The 17278-nt window shown below is 38.3% G+C and overlaps 1 protein-coding gene across 3 annotated transcripts in view; it reads left to right on the forward strand.

Moving 5' to 3' along the window:
• LOC106877347 (BTB/POZ domain-containing protein KCTD20) overlaps positions 1-6725 on the forward strand; it is a 55475-nt gene extending 48750 nt beyond the window's left edge. For all 3 annotated transcript variants that reach the window (XM_014926231.3, XM_014926229.3, XM_014926230.3), the window contains 4 exons: positions 1403-1502; positions 2516-2626; positions 4702-4755; positions 5763-6725. In XM_014926231.3, coding sequence (XP_014781717.1) covers positions 1403-1502; positions 2516-2626; positions 4702-4755; positions 5763-6199 — 702 coding nt within the window. In that variant the 3' untranslated portion in view covers positions 6200-6725. The remainder of the gene's footprint in view (positions 1-1402; positions 1503-2515; positions 2627-4701; positions 4756-5762) is intronic.
• The last annotated feature ends 10553 nt before the right edge of the window (positions 6726-17278 follow it).

Raw genomic sequence — 17278 nt, forward strand, 5'->3', positions numbered from 1 at the left:
TGAACATTAGAAGCATCAGTTGTGGCGTGCAAGAGAGACGATTGCGCTGGTATGGACATGTGGTGAGAATGGAGGAGGATAGCTGCGTGAAAAAGTGCCACACCCTAACAGTTGAGGGAACCCGTGGAAGAGGTAGGCCCAGGAAGACCTGGGCTGAGGTAGTGAGGCAAGACCTTCGTACATTGGGCCTCACCGAGGCGATGACTACTGACCGAGACCTTTGGAAATGTGCTGTGCGTGAGAAGACCCGGCAAGCCAAGTAAGATCGTTGCCAGTGCCCCTGGACTGGTTCTTGTGCGGGTGGCACATGAGATGCACCATTTTGAGCGTGGCCGTTGCCAGTACCGCCTGACTGGCTCCTGTAGGATTTTCGAGCGAGATCGTTGCCAGTGCCCCTGGACTGGCTTGTGCGGGTGGCACATAAAAGACACCATTTCGGGCGTGGCCGTTTTCGTGCGGGTGACACGTAAAAGCACCCACTACACTCTCTGAGTGGTTGGCGTCAGGAAGGGCATCCAGCTGTAGAAACTCTGCCAAATCAGACTGGAGCCTGGTGTTGCCATCCGGTTTCACCAGTCCTCAGTCAAATCGTCCAACCCATGCTAGCATGGAAAGCGGACGTTAAACGATGATGATGATGATGATGTGTGTGTGTGTACTTGTGTATCTGTCCCCTCCCACATCGCTTGACACCAGTGATGGTGTGTGTTTACATCCCCATAACTTAGCAGTTTGTCAAAAGGGGCTGATAGAATAAGTACTAGGCTTACAAAGAATAAGTCCTGGAGTTGATTTGTTCGACTGAAGGCAGTACTCCAGCATGGCCGCAATCAAATGACTGAAACAAGTAAAAGAATATATAGTGGAAAATTAAGATAAACCCCAGCATAATTATTTGGTTCCTATGTACGTTTCACCATTGCAGTTACTTTCAACATGGCATTGAATATTCCAAGAACATTTGGATACCTGACTACAACGGATTATCAGGGGAACACTTTATTTGCATTCTGTTACAGAGATTTAATATCTAAAAACCGACATCATCATCATCGTTTAACGTCCGCTTTCCATGCTAGCATGGGTTGGACAATTTGACTGAGGACTGGTGAAACCCGATGGCTACACCAGGCTCCAATCTGATTTGGCAGAGTTTATACAGCTGGATGCCCTTCCTAACGCCAACCACTCCAAGAGTGTAGTGGGTGCTTGTATTCATATATGTATGTAGTAACAGCAAAAATTAGTATTGCTCCAGCATGACCACAGTCTAGTCATTGAAATCGGTAAAAGAGTAAGCAAACGTTTTGGCTAATTTTGTTTGTGTATGTGACTTGAAATTCTTTTTCTTGATAATTGCATTTAATATTTTCCTCTTTTCATTCCCACCATTATATTTCAGCGTGGAGACAGAGAATGTCACATTGTGGTATTGGCTGATGAAGATGTTGTGGACTGGGATGAAGAATATCCACCACAAATGGGGGAAGAATATTCGCAAAGTTAGTAAATTCCATTTATTATTTGCTTATTTGTTTATGCTATTACCACAACCACAACAGTGGCAGCTGTTGTGGTTGTCGTGGTGATGGGGTGGAAATAATGGTATTAACCCGTAAAGCACTGGGACTTGCACTTAAATAGCATGGACTGCTGAGCACATTTTATGAGAATGAGACTCCCATGCACAAATATCATCATCGTCATTTAACGTCCGCTTTCCATGCTGGCATGGGTTGGATGGTTTGACTGAGGACTGGCAAGCTAGGAAGGCTGCACCAGGCTCCAATCTGATCTGGCAGAGTTTCTACAGCTGGATGCCCTTCCTAACGCCAATCACTCCGAGAGTGTAGTGGGTGCCTTTTACATGCCACCTGCACGAGGGCCAGTCAGGCAGTACTGGCATCGGCCACACTTTAATGCTGTTTTTTACGTGCCACTGGTACGGGAGCCAGTCAGGCGGCACTGGCAACGACCACATTTGAATGGTGCTTTTTACGTGCCACCGGTACAGGAGCAAATCAGGTGGCACTGGCAGCGACCATGCTCGAATGGCACTTTTTATGTGCCACCAGCACATCAAAAAACAAAAAAATAGTTAAAATATCTTCTTAGTATATAATGGTGGCAAGTTTTACATCATCTGAAAAGTCATTAGTTGAACTATTAGTCCTCTTGCATTCTGGGGGGTATCGGAGCGTTTGAGTAACATTAGATCCCAACGAGCACCCATAAATTAAATGCATCTATCTGGGGCATGATCGTGGCCTGTCGACCACGATTGTGGCCCGTCGCACTTTATGTGTTAATGGTTGTGATGATGGGGAAGGTGCTGGGAGTGGCACTCTGAAGGTGGTGGCAGTGGTGTTGATAGTATTGGTGATGATGAGGATGAAAGTTGTTAATCAACTCCTAATTGTGCTCCATTATTCATGATACAAATGTTAATTGCCAATTGTATTTGTAGACATGTCAACAATAACATTGTTTCATATTTGTGTTTTGTTTCTTCCAGTTGTTTACAACACCCAGCTGTATCGTTTCTTTAGATACATTGAGAACAGAGATGTCGCCAAACAGGTACTGAAAGAACGAGGACTGAAGAAAATTCGCTTAGGAATTGAAGGTGAATATCTAATTAATATTTTATTGATAACAATGCTAAACTGAATTTATTGAGACAGATTTTCTGCAGCTAGATGTCCAGGTTTTCCGCCGTGTTGGTGCCCAGGTTTCCCGCTGTGCCAGTGCCCAGGGTTTTCATAGCACCGGTGCCCAGGTTTTCCACTGCTGGATGCCCAGGCTTTCTGCTGCCAGATGCCCAGATTTTCCATTGCTGGATGCCCAGGTTTTCTGCCACCAGATGCCCACTGTACTCCTTTCTGTCTTCACTAGGTTCAATGAATAATTTCTAATACTAATCATTATAGTACATAAGGGGATGTAACTTCGTTATTTGTACAAAGTTCATTGTTATAGAGCAATGCCTTTGATGCTATAAGGGATGGTAGGTTTTTCGAAGAGGTTGTGATTTTTTCATAACAATATTTAAGCCAGTACTGTCATCATCATCATCATCATCATATGGCCATTTTCTATGCTGGCATGGGTTGGATGGCCTGTTAGAAGCTGGCAATGCCAGGAACCGCACCAGGTTCCATAATTTGTTTTAGTATGATTTCTACAGCTGAATGCCCTTCCTAATGCCAACCACTTTACAGAGTGTATTGGGTGCTTTTTATGTAACACCAGAAATGTCAGGGTCATCACGTACCTTATAGTTTTTAACACCCCCCACCCCACCCCAATGTGCTATGTGTCTGTCAGAGGTGTCAACAGTCATGGACCTCCATTCCGAAGTCAGAAGGTTCATGGTTATCCCCTGGAAAATACATAGCAGTGGTTTCCCTTTGCCTCTTTATTTACAGTTTACTTTGCTATTCGCTTGCACTCCCCAGCTTCCACTTGAGGCACGGGGTCTCTTTAACCCGTACGCATGGAAGCTACTTCATGTGACATCAGAGCATGTCTATACACCGATGGGCCCATGTGACACATGTCTAGGGACCAGTCTTCTTCCAAGTCCTGTTTGTCTTAGTCCCAGGACCATTATCTGTTATTTGGCCCCCAACTGGGGCCTTTGATAGATACTAGAATTGTGACTCAGAACAGACCTGGTGGCAGTGGTGACTAAGGGTCATTCCTCACTCCCAAAACTCTTGAACTCTCAAGCTGGAGTTTCATCGCCAGATACAGTTTAATAATCTTACCCAGGCCATCTTAATCACATTCTCAAAAACATCTTTGTCAGGATTAGAATATGGGTTTTAACATCATCATCAGACATCCATGTTTGATACTGGTATGAGTTGGACAGTTTGACAGGATCTGGTGGGTCTAAGGACTACATCATACTCCAGTGTCTACTTTGGCTTGGTTTCTATGACATTATACCCTTCCTAATGCCAGCCATTTTACAGTATGTACTTGGTGGCTTTTTTTCATGTCGTTAGCATCAGTGAAGTTGCCATGCAAGACTACAAACCCCAAGGAGGGTAACTGTATGCTAGGACATGAGGAGTTGAGAGGGGTGAAATATGAGAGCAGAGAAGTGGAGCAGAATAGATTTCTTGTTCCAGAGGAGCGGCATGACTATTCATATCTCAGAAGAGAGGATGGAAATGATTGGGTGGAGTTGGAAAGTGATAAAAATATTGGTGGTGAGGTGAATCTTCAAGATACAAGATTGGTGGGACTAAGTGGAGCAACGCATGTGTGTGTCTTTGTCTTGATATCTTGGGATAGTTGTAAACGAGCCTGGTGTAGCCACCTGCCCCACCAGTCCTCAGTCAAATCGTCCAACCCATGCTAGCATGGAAAGCGGACGTTAAACGATGATGATGATGATGATGAGCGTTACTATTAAGCATAGAGGTGGTGGCCTTCATTTGCAATCTTCTGTGAAAGCATGTCCAGCCATGTGAAAATATTACCTTGCTTTGAAACAGGTGAGGACTAACAACAGGAAGAGCATCAGGTAATCAGACATCAGCCTCAGTGAATTCTCTCTGTTCCATGCAAGCCTGGAAAAGTGGGTGTTAAAAAGGTGGTAATAATGATGGTGACAAACCACTGTTATATGTTCTGTTTGTTTAATATGTTGCTGATGGTGATAACTGAATATTTATCTATTTATTTAAGGGTATCCAACGTACAAAGAAAAAATCAAGAAACGTGCTCGAGGAAGGCCAGAAGGTAAGATAGAGATCCATTTTATTTTGCTGTTGTCTTTTCTTTCTAAGAATTCTGTTATCTTTACAGTGATTATTATTTCTGTTTCACTTTGTAGAGTTCTTGATTTTTCTTGTTCTGGCTAATTCTGTAAGAGTGCACAACAGCCTGTTGTCAAGGCTCTCATAGAGTTTTATTCCATGATACTCATCATCTGAGTACCGTTCTCAAAATCCCTGTGCCCCATAAATCAGTTTTCATTGTTTTGACGAAAATTGTTCATTGCTTGAAAAATATTGGTCAAGTTTAATAAGATTTAATATGTACTCAATGCACAAAGTGTCATTATTGGGCTCAAGGCCCAAGGAACACACACGACAGTAACTTCCGCCTACCAAATTCAATCACAAAGCTTTGGTCGGCTTGGGGCTATAGCAGAAGACACTTGCCCAAGGTGCCACACGGTGGTAATTGAAAGAAACACAGAACATCTCAAAATACAGTAACAAAGGTTAAAGAATGGACATTAACCCTTTCATTACCAACCTGGCTGAAACCGGGTCTGGCTCTGTAGTTCAAATGTCTTGTTTTCATAAGTTTTGAATTAAAATTTTCCACCAAACCTTAGTCACAATTTATGTTCCTAACATTAGCTGAATGATAACCGAGTTATTTTATTAACTTCTTTGTTATATTTAAAATTAACTGAAAGGAACACAGAGCATCTCAAAATAAATACACTAACGGAAAGGTTAAGCTAGTTTATAATAAATTTGAAACAATCCAATGTAGGAGCCACTTAGCAATTAATCAACCAGCTAGAAATAACAACCAAATTAGTACCCCAGTACCATGAAAATGTAAGAAAGACACATCAGTATCATCTCCAATGTACAAAAAGATAGGAGGTTCCTGTTTGACATTACTTTTGATCCTATGTCTGTGATAACTTAGGGGCTAAACAACAACACCACCAACAATAACAAAACCACATTTGAAATGTTATAACACACTATTGTCTTTCTTTGCAGTGATCTATAACTACGTACAACGTCCTTTCCTGCGTATGTCATGGGAAAAAGAGGAAGCAAAAAGCCGACACGTAGACTTCCAGTGCGTCAAGAGCAAATCTGTTACCAACTTGGCTGCGGCTGCTAGCGACACGCCTCAGGTCGGTGGTGGAGCAGGCAACAATGGTGCTGGTGGTGGTAGTGGTGAAAACAGAGGTAATGCAAATACAGGAGGTGGGGGAGGTATTGGATTCAGTGGTGGTGGTGGTAATATTGCTAGTGGAAACGATATTGGAGGAGATGGAGGTGGTAATGGTGCCTCGTCTTTCGTAGGAGTTTATGCTAATGCACACCATCAGCGGCTGCACGATGGCAGCTTCAATGTCATCCCTCCTCAGCCATCACCTTCAGAACCTTACCCAGGGGTGCAGCTGCCTCCCGAAGGAGACGGAGAATAAACTGAACAAAGAAAAAAAAAACAAAAACAAAATGCATGTCTTGATCGTGCTTGAAAAAATTTCAAACACCTTTTTTTCTCTGCAATATTGGGTTCTGCTGGTGTTTTGGTCCTTTGAATTATTACAAAATTGGGGCTCTAGAAATAATAAATAAAAGAAGCTACAATTTCTCTGTAATCTTGGACCTTGGTGGTGTATTTCTGTCCGTTCTTTGCTTATTGCAAAGCTTGACCTTGGTATAGCCTGAGTCTGATGTGTAAATATAAACATAACAAGCAGCAAATGTAATAAAGATGAGAGAGTATGGATTTTTTTTTTATTTTTATCAATTTTTTTTTCTCTTCTGTACATGTATAGAATAAGTATGGTAGTATACACACTCACACACATTGAATACATACATATATCTAAGCTATACTGAATACACACATATATATAATTTTGCATTTGTCTCCCTTGCTGGCATCGTTTGGACAGGTCTTGTCGTGATCCTTTGCCACTTTGCAATAAAGACCAATTATCATTATTTATGGGGTCCTGTCTCCTCTGTTCTTTCCTCCTTGTAGGGTTTTTATTTTATTTTTTTTTTTCCTTTTTAATATTGCTGCCAGTAACCAATTTACAGTGTGGACTGGGTGCAGTGTTATCATATATATATATATATATATACACATACATATATAGATATAGATATATATAATGTGCCACATAAAAAGCACCCAGTACACTCTGTATAGTGGTTGGCGTTAGGAATGGCAACCAGTTATAGAAACCATGCAAAAACAGACAATTGAAGCCTGGTGCAGCTCTCCAACTTGACAGCTCCTGTGAAACCGTCCAACCCATGCCAGCATGGAAAACGGACGTTAATGATGATGATGATGGAAAACATGTAATGATGCGAAATATATATATATATATATATTGGCTGTAATATAATTCACACCCAAATATACTCAACACCATCTTAGAAACCAAGACAAAATTATGGATAGCAAACAAGTTTTGTCAGGTCTTTGAGTCCATATAGTGTGGTGCCAGAACAAACACTTCCAGAATTTTCCATTTTCCAAATGAAGTACCATCATAGGGATCCATCCTGTCTGCCATTCTTCCAGCCTATGTTTTCATGCACGTCCTTCGCATACTTCCTTAAAACACACACAGTCTCCTACACAGATGGCATCATATTCACTTCATGTCATTCTTCACACACAATTGCTCCACACTGAATCCAAAACAACAGGCTTAAAGGAGAACCAACCAAACCCACACTCTGTCTGTCTCTTCTTTACCAGCAACACTGGAAAACATCAACTACAACCATTTATTATGTACCACAACATAAGCATACCACACACATATACTGAAAACAGAAGTACTAGAAGTTACATACATCTTCTCAATGCACTTAAAAAACATAGTGAAACAATATACGCATTTCAAGCAATCACAATTACCATATTTGGCCAACAGAGAAACAGCTGTGTACACAAACAATAGATCCTTCCCTCCTCCTCTTTCTACAACGCACAGAGCAAAGTACACTTATACACAGACCACTTACACAATTGTACTTAAATACTTACTCAGGAAAGACTGCTTGAATGTGCATAGGATACAATTTACTACTGCGATAAACTTAAAAATCTTACATTTCCTGTCACTAGAAATATCACCTTTAATCCCTACCACAAACACATACACATACATATATATATAACATCTGAAAGCAGTACTACATCACCTAAAAACTGACTCTCCTGTATAGGTCTGACAAACATAAACACATACAAACAGCCATTCCGTATTTTAGAGATGAGGAATTCTGTACATTATTTACATTATTTACATTGGACGGATGTGTCCTCATTTTATTTGTTGTTACCACAACGTTTCAGCTGATTTACTCTCCACCCTTCATCAGGTGTCCTGGTAGAATTTTGAACCCAACCTTGGGTTCTCATGCCTAGAGTATTTTTCTGCTAATGTTATTTTCATTATTATTTATTCAAGGCACTGCCTTGAATTGAACTCACAATCTTGGAGTTAGTAGCCCGCACTCTTAACCATTACTCTATAATTGCCCATGAATATATAGCATAATGGTTAATAGCGCGGGCTACTAACCCCAAGATTGTGAGTTCAATTCCAAGCAGTGCCTTGAATAAATAATAATAATATCAGCAGAAAAACATCTTAGGAATGAGAATCCAGGGTTGGGTTAAAAATTCTACCAGGACACCTGATTGAGGGTGGAGAGTAAATCAGTCGAAATGTTGTGGTAACAACAGACGATAAGGACACATATCCATCCAATGTAAATAATACACAGACAGCCCTCTCACACACATACATAAATAGACACCCCCTCCACACACACATATGGAAATAACCATAATGTATTAATCTGAACAGTCCCAAACACTTTGCTAGCATCAGCATCATCAACAAACAGAGCAGAAAGGTGGCAACTGTTGCCCTCTGACCAAGTCCACCTTGCTTGTTCACTGGCAGACTCTGTGGGCGTACAGAATTAGACTGGACAGTGATGAAAATGCAACACATCCAGGTTGTAGCATTGCATCCCCACACCACAAGATGCATGGCTGCATGTTGGAAGAGTGGTCAGTGTGGTCTTCAGTGAAGCATGTCCTTAATCTTCAGTTAGTCACCTTTGGGCTTCGTATGATTGCTTGGTCAGAGATGACCTGTGATTATACAATGAGCATAGGCTCGAAACGTAAAAGACTTTCTCACTTTCCCAAGTGTCAAACTAATACACCTGCTTGTTGTTTATACACCTGTCTTTGGTTTTTCTGTAAATTTCAACTATATATATATATATATATATATATATATATATATATATATATATATATATATATGTATATGTATATAAAGCACTATAGCACTATCTGAACATGTACAATGCTAGGACTGCCTGACAGGCTCCTGTGCCGGTGGGATGTAAAAAATACCCACTACACTCTGAGTGGTTGGCATTAGGAAGGGCATCCAGCTGCCAGATCAGATTGGAGCCTGGTGCAGCCGCTGGCTCTCCAGACCTCAGTTAAACTGTCCAACCCATACCAGCATCTAAAACGGACGTTAAATGATGATGATGATGATATATAGGTATATATATATTCCCAAATAAATTGCACTTCATATTTGAGGCTCTGATGAAGCTGTAAGGTTCTATCCACGCACTCAACTATGAGTCCACTGCATCTTATTGCAGAAACAGCTGTAAGCTAATGAAGTTCGTAAGGTAATCATTTATTCCTTTGTCATCTCTTTTTCTTATTACTGCTCTCTACTCAGCCAACACTTCATTCTGAAACCTACATATATGGAGTAATACATTGGGTTATTTGATCTTGCAATGCCTAAGTGAAATATATATATGTGTAGATATAAATATGTAGATACATACATACATACACACAAGCACATACAAGTAACTGTGCCAACAATAGATTTGGCCTCTCTACAGAGCATAGAGTATAGCACCAACCATACTATCACAGCTCTTTCACAGACAACAACCATGGGCCATACACACATGCACACATAATACTGACATGCACTCACGTACACACTTAGATTAATAGAAAGGGTGTGAGTGTGTGAGTACACTTTTGTGGTTCAAGAAATCCATTTTGCATATGTGTGTTCTCAGGTTCAATCCTGCAGCACTCTACCTGAAGCAAATATTTTCTACCACATCCTCAGATTGACGAACACTTTGTGAGTGTTAAATTTGGTAAACAGAAACCCGCGTGGGAGTCCAGCAGAAGGACCATATCCCTATGTTTAATGGGGAGGTAGACATAGCCTGTCGCCTAATGTAACATCATCCTCGCCCCTTATCTGGTCTTTGGGTATCTTAAACAAAGTCCACAGTGTTAAATGCAATTGAGCCAATTTACTTGTTCTTCGCTTCCCATCAAACTCTGAATAAACTTGAGGAGAAAAAAAAGAAAGAAGAAATCTCTGTCGAAAGAAACCTTTTTTTTGTCTTTTTATGTATTAAATAAATCCAGTTTGGTTGTTATGGTGAGGCATTTTATTGAACTGATTGTGACATTTATTCTCTGTGAAATGAGCCTCACCATCATAAGAATATATATATATATATATACACACACACACACATACACCCCTATATATATATATATATATATATATACACACACACACGCACACACCCCTATATATATATATATATATATATATATATATATATATATTATTTTTAAAAGAGTTCCAACACTGTCTGTTTTTTATGTTTTATTTATATTCCTGCAAAACCAATGTGGGATATAGAATATGGAATATACAATATATAATATAATATACAATATAAAATAAAAATGGATGGTACTATGAAATAAAGTATTGAATGTCTTATTGAATATATGGAATATGTCTTATTGAATAGATGAAATATTGAGTGTTCAATATAAAGGATTAAATATATAAATATATAAAGGCGAATATTTTCTATACCTTGTGGTATTTCATATTTTCTATACTTTGTAGTATTTCATCATGGCCGGTATGATAGACTTTAACAGACTGTAATAGGCTGGCTGGTTTTCTGTCTTTTATACCAATTCCTCTGGACAGCAGCAGTAGGTGTTTGGCTATTTTTAGAATTGATGTCAAATCTATTTTTAGAAATGATGATATTTGAGAGTGTTTTGTGTTTGGGTTGTAGGGATAAGATTTTTAAACCCCAGTAGGTGTTTGGCTGTTCTTAGAAATGATGCCAAATCTATTTTTAGAAATGATGATATTTGAGAGATTTTTTGTGTTTTAGTTATAGGGATAAGATTTTTAAACCCCAAGTAAGATAAATTTAATCATTGTTTGTTAAGAGTGGGTTTGAATTTCTTAATAAAGCCCTTTTCTTTGCATTTTCTCTCAATTTCATTCCGGTTGTAAAGTTTATGGAATGGAAATATAATAAAAGTTTGATGACCACATGTTGCCAGATGGTTACACAGTGGTATTTGGCGGACTTCTGGGTTTTTAATCTGTTGTCGATGTACCCGTGATCGTTCCGATAGTGCATTACCTGTCTGGCCAACGTACAGTTCTTCACAATTGGGGCATTTGATGCAGTAGATTAGATTTCTACTTTTGCAGTTCATGTTCGCATTGGTGAATATTTTCCCTGTTTTTGTGTTCATATATGGGCCGGTATGGATTGATCGGCATGTACCGCATCGGCTATCATTGCATTTGGATACAGTGAATGTTTGATTTTTGTTGCTGAGGTCAAACCTAGCCTTTGTTAATAGCTTTTTCAAGTTTTTAGGTTGTCTCTTACTGAGAGTTATATTTTGATCTGTAATGATATTTCTCAATTCCTTACTTTGTGCAAGGATCGGTAAGTTCGCTTTGGCGATATTAAAGATGTTCTGGTGGCATGGATTTTGTGTCACTATAAATGGAATGATCTTTTCCTGTTTGTCTTTTCTTTGCGGTGTCCTCAGTTGTTGTATGGGTATTTTCGAAGCCCGCTGGATACCATTTTCTATGAGTCGTGATGGGTACTTTTGCTTCAGCAGAAATTCTTTCAGTTCCATCAGGCGCTGATTTCTGGTCTCTATATCCTCTACAATAGTACATATTCTCCTGGCTAGGCAGTATGGTATGTTGCGTTTTGTATGGGGTGGATGGCACGATTTAAAGTTCAAGTATTGGTGTGTGTCTGTGTGTTTGTAATATATATCTGTGGTAATGGCGGTGTTCTTTTTAATTACCATTATATCTAGAAATGGTAATTTGCTACTGTTCATCTCCTTTGTAAATTGGATGGATGGGTGTAGGTTGTTCAGGAGGGTGTTAAATTCTTCCACAATGCTTTGAGGTTTGGTCCAGATTATGAAGCAATCGTCCAGGTATCTCTTCCACGCTTTTTCTATAAACTTCCTAAATTCGGTGTTATATCTCTCCTCTATTTCCTGGTAGAGTTTTTGTTCCAAGTAACCCATCACCGAATTCGCATAAACGGGAGCAAACCTCATCCCCATAGCCGTGCCTTTAATTTGGATATAGTTCTTACCATTGAAGAAGAAGGTATTATTTTCCAGGATAAGTCTCACTGATTCTAGTATAAATGTCACCGTGTACCTGTTGGGAATTGCTTCTCTGTGTTTGTTTACCCAGTATTCAACCGCCTTTATTCCTAAATCATGTGGGATATTTGTGTATAGGCTTACTACATCAAAGCTCAGTAGGATTGAATTTGTTTCAGTGGTTTTGGGAAGATGGGATAAAAAGTCGATGTCATCCCGAATGAAACTGGGTATGTATGTACAAAGTGGCTTCAAAAGAATGTCGATGAAATTGCTTAGACGGTGAGTAGGGCATACTGGGCCAGCTATAATGGGTCTAAGTTTTAAATCTTTTGGATGTAGCACTTTTATGTATTCACTTCCTTGTTCTTTTACTGCCTGTTGAATATCTTCTGACTTATGTATTTTGGGTAAGCCGTAAAAGTTACTGGGTTTTGGTTCGAAGTTGGTGATGTAGTCTCTTTCATTGTCAGTGAGTGAGTTGTAGTGTTTAGAAACTAGGTGGTTGATCTTCTTCATGATGTGGTGGTCTATGTTCGAGGGTATTTCACCATAGAAGGTTGTATCCTTTAGTTGTTCCTCAACTAAATCCTTGTAGTATTCCACATCCATGATGACGATTGCACCCCCTTTATCTGCTTGTTTAATTATTATTGTTTCATCGTTTTGTATGCGTTTAAGTGCAGATATCTCTGATTTGTTAATGTTCGGCCTAACTTTGGTATTTTGTTTTGGAAATACTACAAGGTATAGAAAATATTCACCTTTATATATTTATATATTTAATCCTTTATATTGAACACTCAATGTTTCATCTATTCACTAAGACATATTCCATATATTCAATAAAACATTCAATACTTTATTTCATAGTACCATCCATTTTTATTTTATATTGTATATTGTATATTCCATATTCTATATCCCACATTGGTTTTGTAGGAATATAAATAAAACATAAAAAACAGACAGTGTTGGAACTCTTTTAAACAAAATAATATATTCCTCTATACACAATCATACAAAACCCCCCTTTTTTTTGTATTTATTTTTACTCGCATATATATATATATATATATATACGCATACACACACCTATATATATATACACACATATACATATGTTTCCATCAAGAAATTTTTTATTGAATATTTTACTATTAAAATTTCTTCCTTTTTCTATTTTTTTTCTTTTTTTTTTTCATTCTACTGCACTTGAAATTGAATAATTTAATGATTTCAATAAATGAAGGATACAGCTGATTAAACAAACAAAACAAATTTAAAAAGTAATTAAATTTAAAAAAACTTTTTTTAATTACCTTGAATACAAAAAGAGAGAGGGAGCCTAGCTGCTTTCCTGTGTATGGTTGCTTGACCAGTTAAAATAGCAGTCTAATCTCCCTCATATCATACTATCCTCCTTGAAATTATGGAAGGACACAATGTTGTCCTGTTTACACTGCCTGAGAAAAAAGAAAACAAAAAACAACAACGCTTGAATGCTTTTGATTGTAAGTCTCTAATTAAGACAGGGGTTGCCAAACTTTTTCAACCATCGACCCCTTTTAGCCACTTCTCCTTCTGCTTCAACCCCCTTTTAGCCACTTCTGTATCGACCAACCTCCTCATTCAAAATATCTTAATACCCTACCCTACCATACCATATCTAAAATGCATACCGGGTCCTGATGCTGGTAATTAAAATGTTAGCTAAGATATACAGATACAATAAATTAAGAAATTCTATTGAAGATGATACATTTTTTACATTTAAAACTACATGTACGAGTATACAGTATTAAACTTTCAATTTTTATGAAATTGTTTTCACGGTTAGAAAACGTGAAAAACGCATCATGTTTTCCCAGGTTTCATGGCGCTGACTAAGTATTTCAAGCAGTTCATCTGGGTGAGCTGGTCTTTCACAGGCCAACCCCTTGGCTATCATCAACCCCCTGTAATTCCTTGCCAACCCTTAGGGGGTCCTTTGAACCCCCCTTTGGTGACCCCTGAGTTAAGATGCACATGCACAGATGTAAGCTAATGAAATGAAATCAAGATTAAATAACGACAGCAAATACAACAACAACATGAAACCTATTAATGTATCTGACTGACAGTCGTTTAGTTAGTCCACATTACTCCTTCAAGGAACACGGGGCCGGTTTCCCAGTTTCTCTGACATATATATTCCTTCCTGAATGGGACGCTGGCCCATTGTAGGATTCTTCATTCCAGTTGAATGGACTGGAGCAATGTGAAATAAAGTGTTATGCACAAGAACACAACACATTACCTGGTCCAGGAATTGAAACCACAATCTTATGATCATGAGTCCAACACTCTTACCACTAAGCCATGTACCTCCACATAGGTGTGTATATGTTTTGGTCAATAAAACTTGTTGAATACAGTTAATATAGCTGTGTATGCATACACACACACACACACACAGTGTGTGCAATGTACCTGGAGCAAGGTTGGATATAAAACATCGTAATATGCTCTTTGATAATTATTATTATTTTTATATATTAGAGCAGGGCATTGGTAGACACAATTTGAATTTGGCTAAATTATCTTGGGGTATATGAGTTACATCTTTTTGCTTTCTGAGTTCAAATCCTGCCTGGGTCAACTTCACTTTTCATCCTTCTGGAACGGATAGTAATATAAACTTAACTGTCAAGTCCTGGAGATGATTGAAGTCAATTTGCCTATTCCCTAAAATTCGAGCTGTTGGAAATTAAAATATTTTCATTGGAATTGATCCACCTCTCTTATTTTCAGATATTTATTCTTAAACAAGAATTTTGTTGATAGTGACTCTGAAGTTTTGACCAGTTAAACCATCATCAGATGATGGCTTACCTGGCTGAAATGTTGAAGTTACTGCCAACAATATTCTTGTGTAAGAATCAGTTTGTACCCTACAGAAGTATAGAGTAACCCATCAGATTGAATTAAATTGTTTTTATTACAGTTGAACACAAAAACAAACATTTACATCTATATATTTATATATATTTATACAAACTGTGGAGGCACAATGGCCCAGTGGTTAGGGCAGCGGACTCGTGGTTGGAGGATCACAGTTTCGATTCCCAGACCGGGCGTTGTGTGTGTTTATTGAGCGAAAACACCTAAAGCTCCATGAGGCTCCGACGGGGTGGTGGCGACCCCTGTTGTACTCTTTCGCTACAACTTTCTCTCACTCTTTTTTCCTGTTTCTTGAGTAATGCTGCGATGGACTGGCGTCCCGTCCAGCTGGGGGGAAAACATATTCCATAGAAACCGGGAAACCTAGACCATGAGCCTGGCTAGGCTTTAAAAGGGCACATAAAAAAATACATACAAACACACACACATGCACTTACATATTTATATCAACACTCACATGCACACACAATTTTCTTTTTGTAAGCAGAATTTGAATTTGGAATAAACTCATACCCTTAAGTTTCTTTTGCAATAAATAGAAAATTGTTCTTTCTCTCTCAAAGCATTATTTGAAATTGAATTTTAAACAAAAAAAAACATTTTTTTTTATGCTGATATGTTGTAGTTGTACTTTGTATCAAGTATGTTTTCAGCTCAGCATAAGAATCCTCTTCATGCTGTGTATGCACTGAGTATATATGTCACATCTGCTACAAACCATCTGTATTTCCATTGAGCCTTACAACTCAGTCCATCACCACTCCAGAGAAAACACTGACTCACATATATGATAGAAATTATGTATGCATGCACACGTGTTTGTGTATGCTTCAACAGTGCATCTTGTGTTGCTCATGCAATTTGATAGTTTGGCATTTGGAAGGGCATCCAGCTGTAAAAACCATGCCAAAACAGACAGTGGTGCTTGGTGTAGTCCTCTGGTCTCCCAGCACCTGTCAAACTGTTCAACCCATCCCATCATGAAAGAAAGACATTAAATTATGATGATGATGAAGAAGAAAGTGGAAACAGGTGAAGTTATAACAGACCAAACTGTAATAATTATAGATGTTCCTTATCATAAATGGAACTCTGTACTTTATTATAGGTTTCTTGAATAAACATAGTTTTTAATCCTTGAACCCTGTAAAAAAGTTAGATAAAATACTTAATTTAATTTTTACTATAATATACAGTACAATCTCACAGTACGAGTGCTCCATTGCTGTAGAAGCTGAGACTCGTGTGAATTTTTGTCTTGAAGTACAAGCGGGAATCCGCAGTACAAGCACAAATCGTCCTATCTTTAAGGTAATTCAGTTAATAAAACGAGTTTACATTTTTCTTTTGCGTTCTCTTCTTTATAATTGTCATTTTACTTGTAACTCCACCTTTTCTGTTTTAAAACCCATAGAAAATTATTTTTGAGTGGTTTTTGGGAGGCTCAAACAGATTAATTATATTTTAGTTAATTTCAATAGGGAAAATTGATTTGTAAAACGAGTAAATCATAAGACGAGCTCGGTCATGGAACGAATTAAACTCATACTGCAAGCTATCACTGTATATATAATATATATATATATGTAACATAAATAATATATAAATATATGCATATATCCATACATATATGTACATACCTATATCTATATGTATACATACATGCATATATTAGTTTGGTCCATAACAACAGATCAGGCAAAATATATTTTGCTAGTTATTGATTAAATTTACTGACATTCAGAGTTTTGACTTTGAATTCTCTGGTCTGAGTGGACTGACCATGTTTCTACAGCTGGATGCCCTTCCTAATGCCAACCACTCTCAGAGTGTACTGGGTGCTTTTTATGTGCCACTGGCAATGACCCACACATGAATATATATATATATATATATATAAAACATATACTTGTTTGGTCCATAACCACAAATTGGTCAAGATATATTTTGCTAGACTCAGAGTTATTGATTAACCTTACTGGCATTCAGAGATCTGACTTGGAATTCTCTGATCTGGTTGGACTGGCCATGTTTCTATAGACTC

This window comes from Octopus bimaculoides, chromosome 2, assembly GCF_046866305.1.
Source record: "Octopus bimaculoides isolate indiv1 chromosome 2, ASM4686630v1, whole genome shotgun sequence".
NCBI classification, from domain to species: Eukaryota; Metazoa; Mollusca; class Cephalopoda; order Octopoda; family Octopodidae; genus Octopus; species Octopus bimaculoides.